The 13,420-nt window shown below is 45.2% G+C and overlaps 1 protein-coding gene and 1 pseudogene across 1 annotated transcript; one reads left to right on the forward strand and one right to left on the reverse strand.

Annotated features, from left to right (window-relative positions):
• The first annotated feature begins 1,136 nt into the window (after positions 1 to 1,136).
• Positions 1,137 to 3,544, forward strand: LOC101760560 (annotated as a pseudogene).
• Positions 3,545 to 5,808: 2,264 nt separating this feature from the next.
• LOC101766778 (DEAD-box ATP-dependent RNA helicase 52A) lies at positions 5,809 to 11,276 on the reverse strand. The gene is made up of 6 exons (XM_004965897.2): positions 10,740 to 11,276; positions 8,757 to 8,840; positions 8,225 to 8,467; positions 7,757 to 7,924; positions 7,544 to 7,657; positions 5,809 to 6,878 (listed from the first exon to the last, which is right to left on the reverse strand). Exons 1-6 carry the CDS (start codon positions 11,274 to 11,276, stop codon positions 6,165 to 6,167), a joined length of 1,860 nt encoding a protein of 619 aa, XP_004965954.1. The 3' UTR covers positions 5,809 to 6,164.
• Positions 11,277 to 13,420: the final 2,144 nt, after the last annotated feature.

Raw genomic sequence — 13,420 nt, forward strand, 5'->3', positions numbered from 1 at the left:
AGTTGGTAAGTTCTTTTGTTCCATAATCTCATATTCGAACTTTTGAATAAAATAATCAGATAAGAAACGGTGTCAAGCTAAAATATTAATAAGCTAATACTAAGTATTTGAGGGGTTCACTGCACACAAATTGCTTACGACATACTTTCTCCTTTTTTTAGGTCCTGATGAGCTTGTCCATGCAATGAAATAAAGTTCGTGCCAAGTTTGTCAATGCAATGAAATAAAGTTCGTGCCAAGTCGAATGAACCATAAATTTTATTTTGGGACTATTTCTTCAGAGAACATTTAATGTTCTTGTAAACTGTTTGGCATAGTCTTACATGATGGGCTCCTTGTGCAGCTCCGTGGTGGTTGTTATTTGATTTGAACATTAGAGAGAGAGCTAGTAGTTTATTTGCCCGACAGAATAAAAATCTCATTGAATCAAGGTTGTAGGAAATTGAAAGTTGTAAAATAGATTTCGAAAATTCCTAAATGCGGCTATGGTCTGTTCTGTTTCATGCTTCATGCTTGAGCGACATCAAAGCAGGAGGTGTGAGCCTCAAGTTTCATTAAGACTTGACAATTGAGATAATCTCCGGCTCATCTTGCTCGATAATTAAACAGACAAGATTGGAATCTGCAACTTGCAGTCATCAGATCATCACTCCATGCTCGTTATTCCAGTCAGAAATCTGTTCAGCTTGAGATATTTGCACAACTTTCCTATCAATCTGCAGTTGGATGTTAACCTGCCTTTACAACTTTTTCAACTTCTTTCCCTGTCAGATTTAAGAAAATTGTAAAATGTCAATTCATCATGTGCAAACATGAGGCCCACTTTGGAAAGCTCACTAATTGTAACAATTAACAGGTACTTTTAAACTTACTGTGTGCTTCATGAAGCTTTCCCAGATCAAACAATAAAGTGGCAATCTGCATGACCGGAAGAGAGAAAATTCTATGCAGATGAACTATGGATGTAGCACATGCTCACCGTCGCCCACCCCGCACCCCCCCCCCACACACACCTGCAAAGTCTATCGGAGAAGGCTATTCCCCTCTGCACAGTGTATCGATAGTAGGATCCTATAACATTGTGCGTTCATGGCCATTTCACAGACCATTCCATTGCTACAATACTACCTAAAACTATGGACATACCTAGCACCTCTCTGTTCCTCCTCGCGTTGAATCATCTCCTTCTGCACGTTTCAGCCCATGACTTCCTCTTGCCAGGTTCATCCCTCAGCGTAGAGCACAGCTCTGACGTGCTCCAATCTCCGGATGGCACATTTACCTGTGGCTTCTACAACTTTTCATCTAATGCCACTGTCTTCTCTATATGGTTCTTTGAATCAGCTGAAAAGACCATCGTCTGGAGTGCGAACCATCTCCACCCTGTGCACACCTGGGGATCCAGAGTCCAGCTAGACATCCATGGGAGTATGGTTGTAAAAGATTACAATGGCCAGATCACATGGACCAACAACGTGAGCTCTTCGGATGCTGATCGAGCTCAGCTACTGGATACAGGAAACCTCATCATCAAGGTAAAAAGGTGACAATTATGTGGCAAAGCTTTGGTTCTTTGTTGCCAAATCAAAACATTACCGCAGCTACAAAGTTGGTATCAACACAAAGATTACTTGTTCCTGGCCACTACAGCTTACGTTTTGATGATGAACATTTACTTGCACTGTTTGATGATGAGAAGGAAATTTCTTTCATCTACTGGCCAAATCCACATTCGAATATATGGGAAAAGCAAAGAATATTGTTTAATAGCATCACAATCGGTGCTCTTGATAGCTTGGGGCATTTCCATGAGAGTGATAATGCGAGCTTTACAGCTGCTGATTGGGGTCCGGGGATCAAGAGGAGACTAAAACTAGATTATGATGGCAACCTTAGGCTGTACAGCCTGAACAAAGACGGAACATGGTATATCACATGGATGGCATTCTCTGAGCTCTGTTATGTGCGTGGTTTGTGTGGAGTGAATGGAATATGTGTTCATACACCTGTGCCTATTTGCACATGCGCACCTGGTTATGAGGCCATTGATCCAAGTGATGGGAGAAAAGGCTGCAAGCCACGTTTCAGAACCAGTTGTGATGGAAGACAGAAGATGAGGTTTGTGCAGGTACCCAACACTGAATTCTTAGGGCAAGATCAAGATGTAGGCCACTTTGTTTCTCTCCATTCTTGTAAGAACATATGCATGAGCACCTGCAGTTGCATGGGCTTCTCATACTGGCAAGGAATGGGTGCCTGCTATACAAAGTCTGCTCTTCTTGGGGGGAATAACCCACCAGAGGTTACCTGGTTCTGCATACATCAAGCTCCCTGACGATGTACAACTGCTAGAATCCTCTATTCTCCACTCACAACCTTTTGGCCATAAATACAGTTCTGAACGTAACAAAGTAAGCACAAATGTGACAGCTGATTTCTTGGACATGACTGACAGAAGCCACGGTGGACCAAAATACTGGTATATGTATGGGTTCTTATCAGCAATGTTCCTGGTGGAGGTAATATTTATTTTTTTAGGATGGTGGTTTATTTTGAGAAGGGATGGCAAGCGATTAAGAGGAGTATGGCCAACTGAGGTTGGGTATGAAATGATTACCAACCGTTTTCTCATGTATACTTACAAGGAACTGCAGAGAGCTACTAGAAATTTTACAGATGAGCTTGGAAGGGGTGCATCAGGTATTGTATATAAAGGCGTATTGGGAGATGAGGAAAGTAGCTGTGAAAAAGCTGTCAGACATACACCACGGTGAAGCAGAATTCCAGCATGAACTGAGCGTGCTTGGCAGGATTTACCATATGAATTCTAATGGTCCACACAGGATACTAGTCTCTGAATTCGTGGAGAATGGTTCATTGGACAAAACCTTGTTCGGTGCAGAGAGCTCGCTAATCTTTCTTGAGAGGAAGCAGAGATTTAACATTGCTCTAGGGGTGGCAAAAGGATTGGCCTATCTTCACCATGAGTGCTTAGAGTGGGTCATCCACTGCGACGTGAAGCCAGAGAACATATTGTTGGACGAGAACATGGATTGGAAGATCACTGACTTTGGCCTTGCCAAACTTCTGAACAGAGGTGGTTCCAATAAAAGTATATCACGGATATGTGGTACAAGAGGTTACATAGCTCCTGAGTGGGTTTCTAGACTCCCGATAACAGCGAAAGTTGAAAGTTGATGTCTACAGCTTTGGAGTGGTGCTTCTAGAACTGCTCAAGGGAGCTCGTGTTTTTGAATGTGCAGCAAATGAGGACGAGACTGTTGAAGTTGCTATTGGAAGGATTGTTAGAATGCTTGAAGAGAACGCAAAGATGCCCGACAGTGAACAGGCATGGATTGCTAGCTTCATTGACCCAAGATTGAATGGTCACTTCAACGGCTTGCAGGCAAGAACAATGATCAAGTTGGACGTTTTATGTGTACAGGAAGACAGAAACACAAGGCCCACCATGGAAAATGTGGTGCAGAAGCTTCTTTCAGTTGAAGAAGCCGGTAGCACCATGCAGCACTATTCTCTCAACTAAGTGAGCTTGCTACTTGATGATTATATGGTGTGCGTGCTTCGTTTTGGACCCATAGAAGGTATCTATGCCATCGGCCAATAAAATCACTTCTTTTCCTCCTATGTTTATTTTTATCCGTTCATAATTTCATACTTAAAAATAGGATATGCCCTATTATTATGTAAGTCTCAAAACATATGCTATAGTCTGTTGTAATTGTAATACAATGCGAGGAAGTTCACACTTCAGTGTCAATGAACAGTGTGTTCAGGATATGATTGCATCAGAAAGTAATTGTACTTAGTATCAGGGTATGATCTTAGGATGACTCAATGAGCTTTGGTTTGCAGAAAAGCCACATACTAAGATGCTAGGTTTAGAACGACGTCACTGAACACTGAAGGCTGGCATAACTTGACCAAACTTCTTCCATTTATGAAACAACACGAGTACACGACCAAAGATACACTAGAGGTTAGGTGTTCCGGTGTTGTGCACTTGTGCTTGTGGACCCAGGCCAAAAGTCCCACATTTGTATGAACTCTTATATCCATTGTGAAGAGCCAGAGGACTATCTTTAATTATTTATGTTAGTTAAGCTATTCGTGTACTATGAGTTAATCCATTTATGTAATATCGAACTTATTGTGATCGGTACTTTCTATCTTCTTAAATGAATTGGGCAATGCTCCTGCCTTCTTTCAAAAATAAAAACAGAGAGAGAGAGAGAGCCAGAGGACGTGACGACGTTTTGCTGCTACCTGATCCCGTGAGCGCCCTGGGGAGGGGAAGGAAATCAAGGGCATGTGAAATTAAGAACGGCATGTGAAATTGAGAACGGCATGGGTCAATTGAAAATTCCCATGAGCACCACAGGATCAAGCATAGGCCGGCACGGTTGACACTGCTCCGTGGGGATCAATTGATTCAAGGGTAATTTCTCCACTTCCGCCAGCAAACAGGGAAAATTGACGAGAAATGAACAAGGCACGACGATTAACAAACAACGATTAGCGACCAAATGAACATTCACCATGGTGTCAGTGCGCGCTTTGGGGTTCTCCGGGGGAATGTATGGGTTCGGCTCGAGAGAGGAAGGGGACGAAGCTGCAGCAGCTCAGGGGATCGTACCTGCGGCCTGCGGGTGGGTGGAAGCGGAAGCGGATGCAGTCATGCAGAAGCTTGGCCTGGCCCTCGGGAGATCTGCCCTGCCCCCCGGGCAGTGCCGGCACGGCAGAGCCATCAGCGTGTCGTCTCCTTCCTGTCAGACGGGCCGACGAACGCCGGTGCGCTTTCCATGGAACTGTGGTGGAGCCGGCCGCTGGGAACGGGGATCACGATTTGGAGGCGTGCGCGCACCCACAAAGCGTGGACGTGAGCCTGCCGTTCCGGGTTCGGCACTATGAGGCTGGGTTGGAAGCGGCTTGATACGTTGACGATGATACAGCGATGAGCGAACAATGAGCGGTCCCATTCGGATCCAGAGGCTAAACACTTCGACTAAAAATCTGCCACTGATGATCCAAACAGTGGATTAAAAGTGGACTAATTATTAGTCCACCCTCCAACTAAACTTTAATTCATTAGCCCTCCAAACCAAGCTAATAGAGCGTAATTTTAGACATGAATGGTAAAAGATTAAAAATACCCTCTTCTAAACTTTTATCATATTTTCTCCTCCACCCCTAAGAATATAGTGGACTTTTACCAATAAATAAGTTTAAAATAGTTCCGGCTCCAAACAAGATATAAATTTTAGAAATTTTAGTGAGTACAGGTTTAGTCCATCCGAACATGTCCTGGACCGTCATTAGCTCCTTCAAATTTGGGCGCGCGATTAGTGCGTAATAATATCCTTCTGTTTGAGCGAGGGTCACTGCTCGCTGGGGGCCTTCAGCAAAGGAGCTCGCTGACGTTGCTTGTGCAGATTCAGCAAAAGGAGCTCGCTGGCAGTGACAGTGCTTGACGGGCATTCATGCCACGTTGTCTGGTCTGTAGAGCTAAGCAGCTCCTGCAAAAGGCACTCCGAGTCTCAGGGCTTGTTTGCTTGCGATGCTGGCGCATGCAGCTTTGCTCGCGGGCAGGGTCACAGCCGAGTTGAGCCTCCGAAATCGGACGCCTGGGACCGCTGCTGGAGCAGACAAACTTTTCCAGGACTTGAAGCAAACAAGCCCGGAGCATTCGATTTCAGACTACATGGGAGCCAGCATCAGAATAGCTGGTCTGCACATCCAAGAGTTCATTTGCAAAAAAAAAAAAAAAAACATCACAGGACCAACAGGCACTGAAACTGAACGGGTCTGCCTTTGATTGAACAGCAAAAATAGCAGTGTCACTTGCCCCCTTACAGACCACACCATAGGAATACATATAACCTTCAAGTTGAATCACCAAGTGGGTTCCCATTGTGACAATACCGCCACCACACCAACGCAAAACCAAAACCCCCAACTTGAACCGTCTGCCAATTGCCCCTGTGCACCACCACCCACCACCATGGCAATGTGTACCACAGGACAAGACGAGGACCGGCAAGGCAAAAGGACCAGCGAAGACCGAGCTACTTCCAGAAGTGCCTACGTATTTTACCAGGGATATATGTATATGTACGGTATGTGCACTGAGCATACGCGCGTGCAGGCTAGTCCCAGCCAGAGGCGCTGATGTCCGTGGTGCCCATGGGGTACGATGGGTAGTACCGCGGAGGAGGAGCACTTGATCTGAAGGAGCCGCCGCCGCCACCATCGCCACCACGAGAGCTCCCGCCGCCACCACGAGAGTAGCCGCCGCAACCACCACGAGAGTAGCCCCCACCACGGCAAGAGTAGCTGCCACCACCACCGCCGCCAGAGTAGCCGCCGCCACCACCACCACCTGAGTAGCCGCCACCACTGTCGTAGTCACCACCGCCACCAGAGTTGCCGCCGCCACCACCACCATAGCTGTAGTCACCACAGCCAGAGCTATAGTCACTGCTGCGGCGGTAGTCTCTACCGCCAAACCCACCACCACCACCCCTTCGGCCTCTTCCACCGTAGCTTGAACCTCCATAGCACGGCCTGTCAGCGTACTCCACGAGCCACTTGGGCACGTCACGCTTCGCCTCAGTCATCAGCTCCAGCAGGCCCTTCGCCAGGGGGTGGTTCGACTCGGTGAAGAAGGCGGTAGCCTTTCCAGCCTTCCCAGCTCTCCCGGTTCTTCCGATCCGGTGTACATAGTCCTCAATGCTCTTTGGGAGATCATAGTTAATCACATGACCCACATTCGGAACGTCCAGGCCCCTTGAGGCTACATCAGTAGCTACCATGATTGGAGTGGCGCCACTCTTGAAGGATCTCAGAGCGCTCTCCCTCTCCTACAAAATGGGAAGCACAAACAAATGAAATCATACAGACCAAAAGGATTCTTCAAAAAGTTAGACCTCTACTTAAAAACGGGATGCACAAACAGGATAATTCTATGGCAAAAATAACATAGCAAATGAGAAAACATCCACTGGCAGCAACTGATTAAATGGCTGTGCTGGAAGTACCAACACAGCACCATGTACCTTATACTATATCATGGTAACAAGTAACATGTGAATCATGGACAGTTGGATTCAAAAATGTCAAGCCATGTAAGAGCAGCAATTTTCAGTCACAAGTGATACATGACAAATACAAACACTAAAATCATTTAACAAGACAATTGATGAATTGGACATTAGAGGTAGATTAAGCAATAGTAGCAAATGATGAATACTAAGATAATACAGGTGCATGAAGTAGGCAGAGTAAATTGTTGGTGCAAAAAAGGATCCATCATCTTCATAAAACAGAAATACTGTTTGAACCCTTCAATGTACTTGAAATGAAAACAGATGATCCAGTATAAGCTTGAGTGCTGTAGCAGTGAGGCCACAGAAGACATAAAACCAGCACGGCAGATATCTCAAACTACAATCGTGCGCGCAATCTTGGGTCTATATGTATAGTTAAGAACCAGCAGGGCAATTACTAGAGTGACAAATGTATTCACCTGCTGTGTTCTGTCACCATGGATCGCTGTTGCAGGGAAACCTTTTGAGTATAGCCAATACCGCAATGTGTCAGCTTCCCGCTTCGTCTCCACAAAGATCAATGTTAGGGGTTGCTGCAGCTAGACAGACATGCACGTTAACATGAGGAGTCTTAATGCAAGAAATGGCAAACATATCAACTTAAATCCAAAATGAGAACAGCTATCATATACCTTGCTATTACCCCCACCAACAGATTGCTTGTGTAAGAGTTCTAGCAGGAAGCCTCTTTTCTCCTTATCATTAACAAACTCAATTTTCTGCTCAATTAGGTCAGTGCTTGACCCAACCCTCCCAACAGTGATAAATATGTAATTGTGCAAGAAATCAGAAGCCAGTCTCTGCAGAGAAAAAACATCAAGTTAAATATGTATCAATTTAACAACAAACAGACAGACTATAGCAGCACAAATCCAAAACAAGCATTCTTTGTGCCATACCAAATTTAAGTGATATCTACTTCTATTCAAAAAGAGAAGTGCTATTTACTTGCCAGTGTTTTTATAACCATGCATCAATAGAAACTAGAAAGTCTAAAGTTTGCATGTTACAACAGGAAACAAGAAAATTATCCAACTGTAAAAACACTGCTAATGCTACTTCACATAAAAAACAGACAGTAAGTAAACATCTTCCTCTACCTGTATTTCGGGTGGGAAGGTTGCGCTGAAGAGCATAGTTTGTCTTACAGACTTTTTTGGCATATTCATCATATCAACTATCTTTCTTATCTGAGGCTCAAACCCCATATCCAGCATTCTGTCAGCCTCATCCATTGCCAGGTACTTAATCGCCTCAAGAGAGATCTTTGATCGTTCAACCATGTCCACAAGGCGTCCAGGTGTAGCAACAAGAAGATCGACACCCCTCTCTAGTTCACGCAGCTAAAAACAGCAGGCATGAAAAAACATAAGTCACATAAATATTGGAATAAGATAAACAGAGTACACATGACATGAACATTTACAAAAGCCCTATGTTGAGTGCCATATCAAGAAATTGCAGGTAAAATGACCTCTGCCAGATATTGGAAGTCAAATTTTCCAGAACTCTGTTCTGCTTCTACACTTACTGAACAACTGAACTTGACAATTAAACTAGTCTGCACAAATCAACAATGAAACAACAAGGCTTGTTCCGAAAAAGCAAACCAAGCAAGAAAGCAGCAATCACCTGATCATTCATTGGTGTTCCCCCATAAGCTACCACAACTCTGAGTCCAGTTTGGAAAGAAAACTTCTTGGCCTCCTCATTAATCTGAAACATGAAACCACAAACCACTAAGTTCAACCACACATAACAATATAAATATGAACCAAACAAAGATTGCTTCATAATCACCACTTAATGCCCTTAAAAAAGGGAAATTAATAAGAAAACATACAAAAAGTAAGGAAACACAGGCCAAATTGAAATACCAACAGGCGCATCCTTAGGAAACACAGGCCAAATTGAAATACCAACAGGCGCATCCTTAGGAAATACAGGCCAAATTGAAATACCAACAGGCGCATCCTTAAACATAGAATTGCAAACATAGAATTGCAGATACTGATTCATATAACTATATATTAAAAAGTGACCAGTGAAACTAGCATCCTGACAAGAAATCCACACATGCACAAAGTGCTTGTAGAAAATGACCTTAGCCTAGGGAACAGGAGCATGCACTGACGTGTGCGAATTCACACATCAATAGTCCAAATATTGCACACAAGAAATGATGGAAAGCAAAACAACTCGAGTCAGAAACATAGTCAAATGGCATGAGGCCTTTCCTGCATTACAAAACATGTCCAGTGTTTTGTGGAAGCATTCAGAGCAGCATGATGCACAGTTAAAGCAATTTAGCAAGTAGTGAATACAATTTTGATCCACACAATGAAACAATGCCAACAATCCTCGAACCGGCATATGAAAATAAAAACAAATCCTAACACAACAGGCTTCACTTGTTCAGAAAAGTGCAAACTGTCTGTCCAGACAAGGGGCATGACATTTTGACAGGAAACTCTAATCCTATGCAACTATAACTAATAGATACTAATGCTGCCATGTACTAATTGTGCATATAGCAGTTTCTACCATGCTAGAATGGATAATAGAACATGCCAGATGATAACTTGCTCCAAAATTATACATCTGCAGCAAAGTCTATACTATATCTTTCCATTGAAATCTACTGTGCCGATAAGAATTTCACCAATTCATATCAAGTGCAAAAGTCAAACTAGTGAAACCACAAGCAGCATGGGCAGCTACCTGCTCAAAACAAAGTATTGAAACAAAAGGCAGATAAGCACTTGAAAGTTCTTAAAGGATACAAAATCTCATCCACAAACAATAGAACTCAAGCCCACCCAACAATCAGCATAACATTTATATAAATGAAACCCATCAAGATCAATTTCCTAATGAGCTCACTGTGCAGTATGAATCTGACAATTACAGTAGCAGGTGCTCTTGAGAAACACTAAGCGCACAGATGAAAGAAGGTGAACATGTAAAAGATACCCACATTACAACGTAAAAAATGCTGCTACAACTTATACACAAAAGAACAGAAAAACAGAAGGGGCCAAAATGTGGGAAGGGTCAGAGTTTCTACAGGAACACAATCTACCAAAATCAACGCCCAACAAGTACAGCTAGCAGAAGCAATTAAGAGATGCAAACAAGCTCTACCACAATCACAGGCAACGTTACACAATCTACATTAGCCAGGCGCAATAATATATGCCCCAACTAAATCGCACAAAATTCAGCAAGGACTAGAGGCAAAACCCCAATTACCAACTCGCACACATACTAATCTACACCGATACATAGGCATGCATTCTCCAAAGCCCAAACACCACGCGCACCGAGGGGCGTGAATAACCAACCAGATCGCGCATCATACATACGCGAGCATCCGCATACACAATGCGCAGCTACGAATGCGGGCATGCACACCACAGGACCCCAGGACTACAAGGACAACAACAGCACGGTGACATCTACACCAGCTTGGAACAAGCAGGAACACACGGACGAAAAAAATCTACGAACCGCGAGGGCGCACGGCCGCACTAATCAGCGCGAGAACACGCCGCATCCCACACAAAACGGCGACGAAAATGCAAGAGAGCGAACCGAGGACGAATACGCGTTTACCTGGGCTGCAAGCTCCCTGGTGGGCGCGAGGACGAGCGCGCGCGGCTTCGCCCTGCGCTCGAAGGACCCCCTGTCCCGGCACCCGTACCCTCCCGCCGCCGCCGCGACGAGGCCGCTGACGACGGGGAGGCAGAACGCGGCGGTCTTCCCGGACCCGGTCTGCGCGCACGCCATGAGGTCCCTCCCGGCCATGGCGATGGGCATCGCGTAGCGCTGCACGGGGGTGGGGCTCTCGTACCCGCAGCGCGCGACGTTCCGGAGCACGGCCTCCGCCAGCCCGGCCGCCTCGAACCCGTCGGCGGGGGGCGGCGCGCCCTCCCCGCTCACCTCCACCGGGATCTCGTACTTGTCGAGCCGCCGCTCCCCGCCGCCGCCGCCGATGTCGAGCCCCTCCACCGCCTCGGCGAGCCCGCCCGCCCCCGGCGCGCGGTCGTCGTCGCCCCCGCCGCGAGGAGCAGGTGCGGGCGTCGCCGTCCTGCGAGAGCGGACCGGGACCGTGCTCCACGCGCCGCCGCCGTCGACGCCGTACGACGCCATTGGTGGCCGCCTCCTCTGCTACCACCAACCCACCACTAAAACCCCAATGCCTTTAGAGAGGAGAAGGGAAGCGGAGCGGCCGGTGTGTGTATATATATGTAGGCGTGTGTGTGTGTGAAGAGAGAGAAGGCGGGGGTGGTATCGTGGGATGCGTGTGCGGGGAGTGGTTGGAGGTCTGGCTGCACCCGGTCCATGCACCTCTCGTAGAAATCCACCGTTGGATCTCGGGTTCCGCGGCAGACGGACGGTCCGGGCTCCGGGTGCCAAAAGCAGAGAACATGGGTGGGTGCGCGTGGTCTACGAACCTGAGTACCTCTCCGCCGTCGGATGGGGAACGCAGGCCCGTGATGCCGAGGCGGTGGCGGTGGCGCTCGGGCTTCCGGCGTGAGGGGGTGTGGAGCCCACCGCTCTGCTGTTTTGACACCTGGAGCGCGGCGTCTATGCCTACCTGTGAGCTGCCTACCCGCCCAACCGGGGGAGGCGAATATGCGCGGGTACGGCATGGGGTAGCATGCGCGCCCTCCGGTTTCTTTTGGGTTCCTTGGAAACCAAGGAGGCTTGGGGTTTTTTCCTTCTTTTTACCAGAGGATCAGAGGATGCTTGCTACCAGGCATTTTGAATCATCACGGTGAGTTATTTCTTCTGAGCACTTGCACACGTCGGCACGTCGCCAACTCGCCATCAGAGCAGTCTAGCTGTTTCTTTTTTTTCTCGACCTTGAGAACGAGTGTATCAAAATGGTTTGGAATTCTCGTTTCAGTTTTTAGATTTGAAATTAACATGGAATGAAAGTCTCTTTTTAATCATAATTTCTTCTCCACTAAAATCAACGTTGAGAATGTGAGAAGATCGCTAAGTACTATCATATATTAATATTTGAAATTGTAGGTTCTTTTCTCTTTCATATGTGTGCACTTGTGCATGGCATCGTGTGGTGGATGAGATAATGCACACATATTTGTATATACTTGTATTCATATGGTTTTGTAAATAATCTATTTTGTTACGTGTATCCGTATGACACATGTGAATAATCTATTTAGTCATGTGTTTATAAATCTAAATACAATTGTTGGTGCATGATAATAACACATTAGCATATAGCCATCTTTATCCCTGTCCCCCATCCCTTCTTTTTACAAATTGTAGCTTGATTATACAAAATTGATATTTGATCCTAATTTTTTCTATAATATTCTCAAGAATAACAAGATCATAGTCACTAGCAAGTGCATATAAATATGAATCCAATAGTGTCAATTTGGTGGAACATTCCTTATGCATGTACTCCATCCCTTCCAAATTAAAGGTGATTTGAACTTTATCCTAAGCCAAACTTCTCTAAAATTTGGCCAAGTTTTTAGGAAAAATACACTAACATATACGATATTAAATAGATGCACTATCAAGACACGTATTGGTGGATTTAACGAAATAAATTTAATATTGTAGATGTTGGTGCATTTTACCATAACTTAGTCAAAATTAGAGAAGTTTGGCTTGCAGCAAAGTTAAAATGCCCTATTGGAAGAGGGGAGTACTACAATTGTCAGTAAAGGCGTAAACTTAGATAGCCAAACCATGTTATATTTTTTTAATAAGTCAAACCATATCATATAAAAAATAGACGAAGGCGGCACTGTTTTCATATAATAATATTTATTTTGTTTCCAAAATGGCACGGGACTTCTAAAAACAATTACACTGAATTCCCTTGATTCCTTCTCGGCCAAACCTTCTGCCAACGGAGTCATCAAGTGTTGCTTCAACTTCCGGTAAAAAAAAACCCCACCATACATTGAACTTTGTTGAGGAACACCCCCCCCCCCCCCCCCAACCTGGTTTGGCCGAGAAGGAATCTAGGGAATTCAGTGTCTTTGTTTTTAGAAGTCCCGTGCCATTTTGGAAACAAAATAAATATTATTATATGAAAACAGTGCGGTCTTAGTCTATTTTTTATATGATATGGCTTGACTTATTGAAACAATATAGCATGGATTGGCTATCACAGTTTGCGCATATACTAGGAGAGCTTATCAAGGACTGCGACTAATAAGTCAACTCTACGCTGATTAATCATGGAAGCTCGCCGATGTAGCCTGCGGCAAAATTATCATTTATCGAATAGACATATGCTCAATGCG

Source organism: Setaria italica, chromosome IV, assembly GCF_000263155.2.
Source record: "Setaria italica strain Yugu1 chromosome IV, Setaria_italica_v2.0, whole genome shotgun sequence".
NCBI lineage: Eukaryota > Viridiplantae > Streptophyta > Magnoliopsida > Poales > Poaceae > Setaria > Setaria italica.

Excerpts from the sequence above, each read along its gene's own strand:
- LOC101766778 (XM_004965897.2), bottom strand. The coding sequence starts at position 11,276 with ATGGCGTCGTACGGCGTCGACGGCGGCGGCGCGTGGAGCACGGTCCCG. Across the intron at positions 7,658-7,756 it reads TTGGTGGGGGTAATAGCAAG|CAACCCCTAACATTGATCTT; the intron begins GTATATGATAGC and ends GTCTAGCTGCAG. Across the intron at positions 6,879-7,543 it reads ATGGTGACAGAACACAGCAG|GAGAGGGAGAGCGCTCTGAG; the intron begins GTGAATACATTT and ends CCCATTTTGTAG.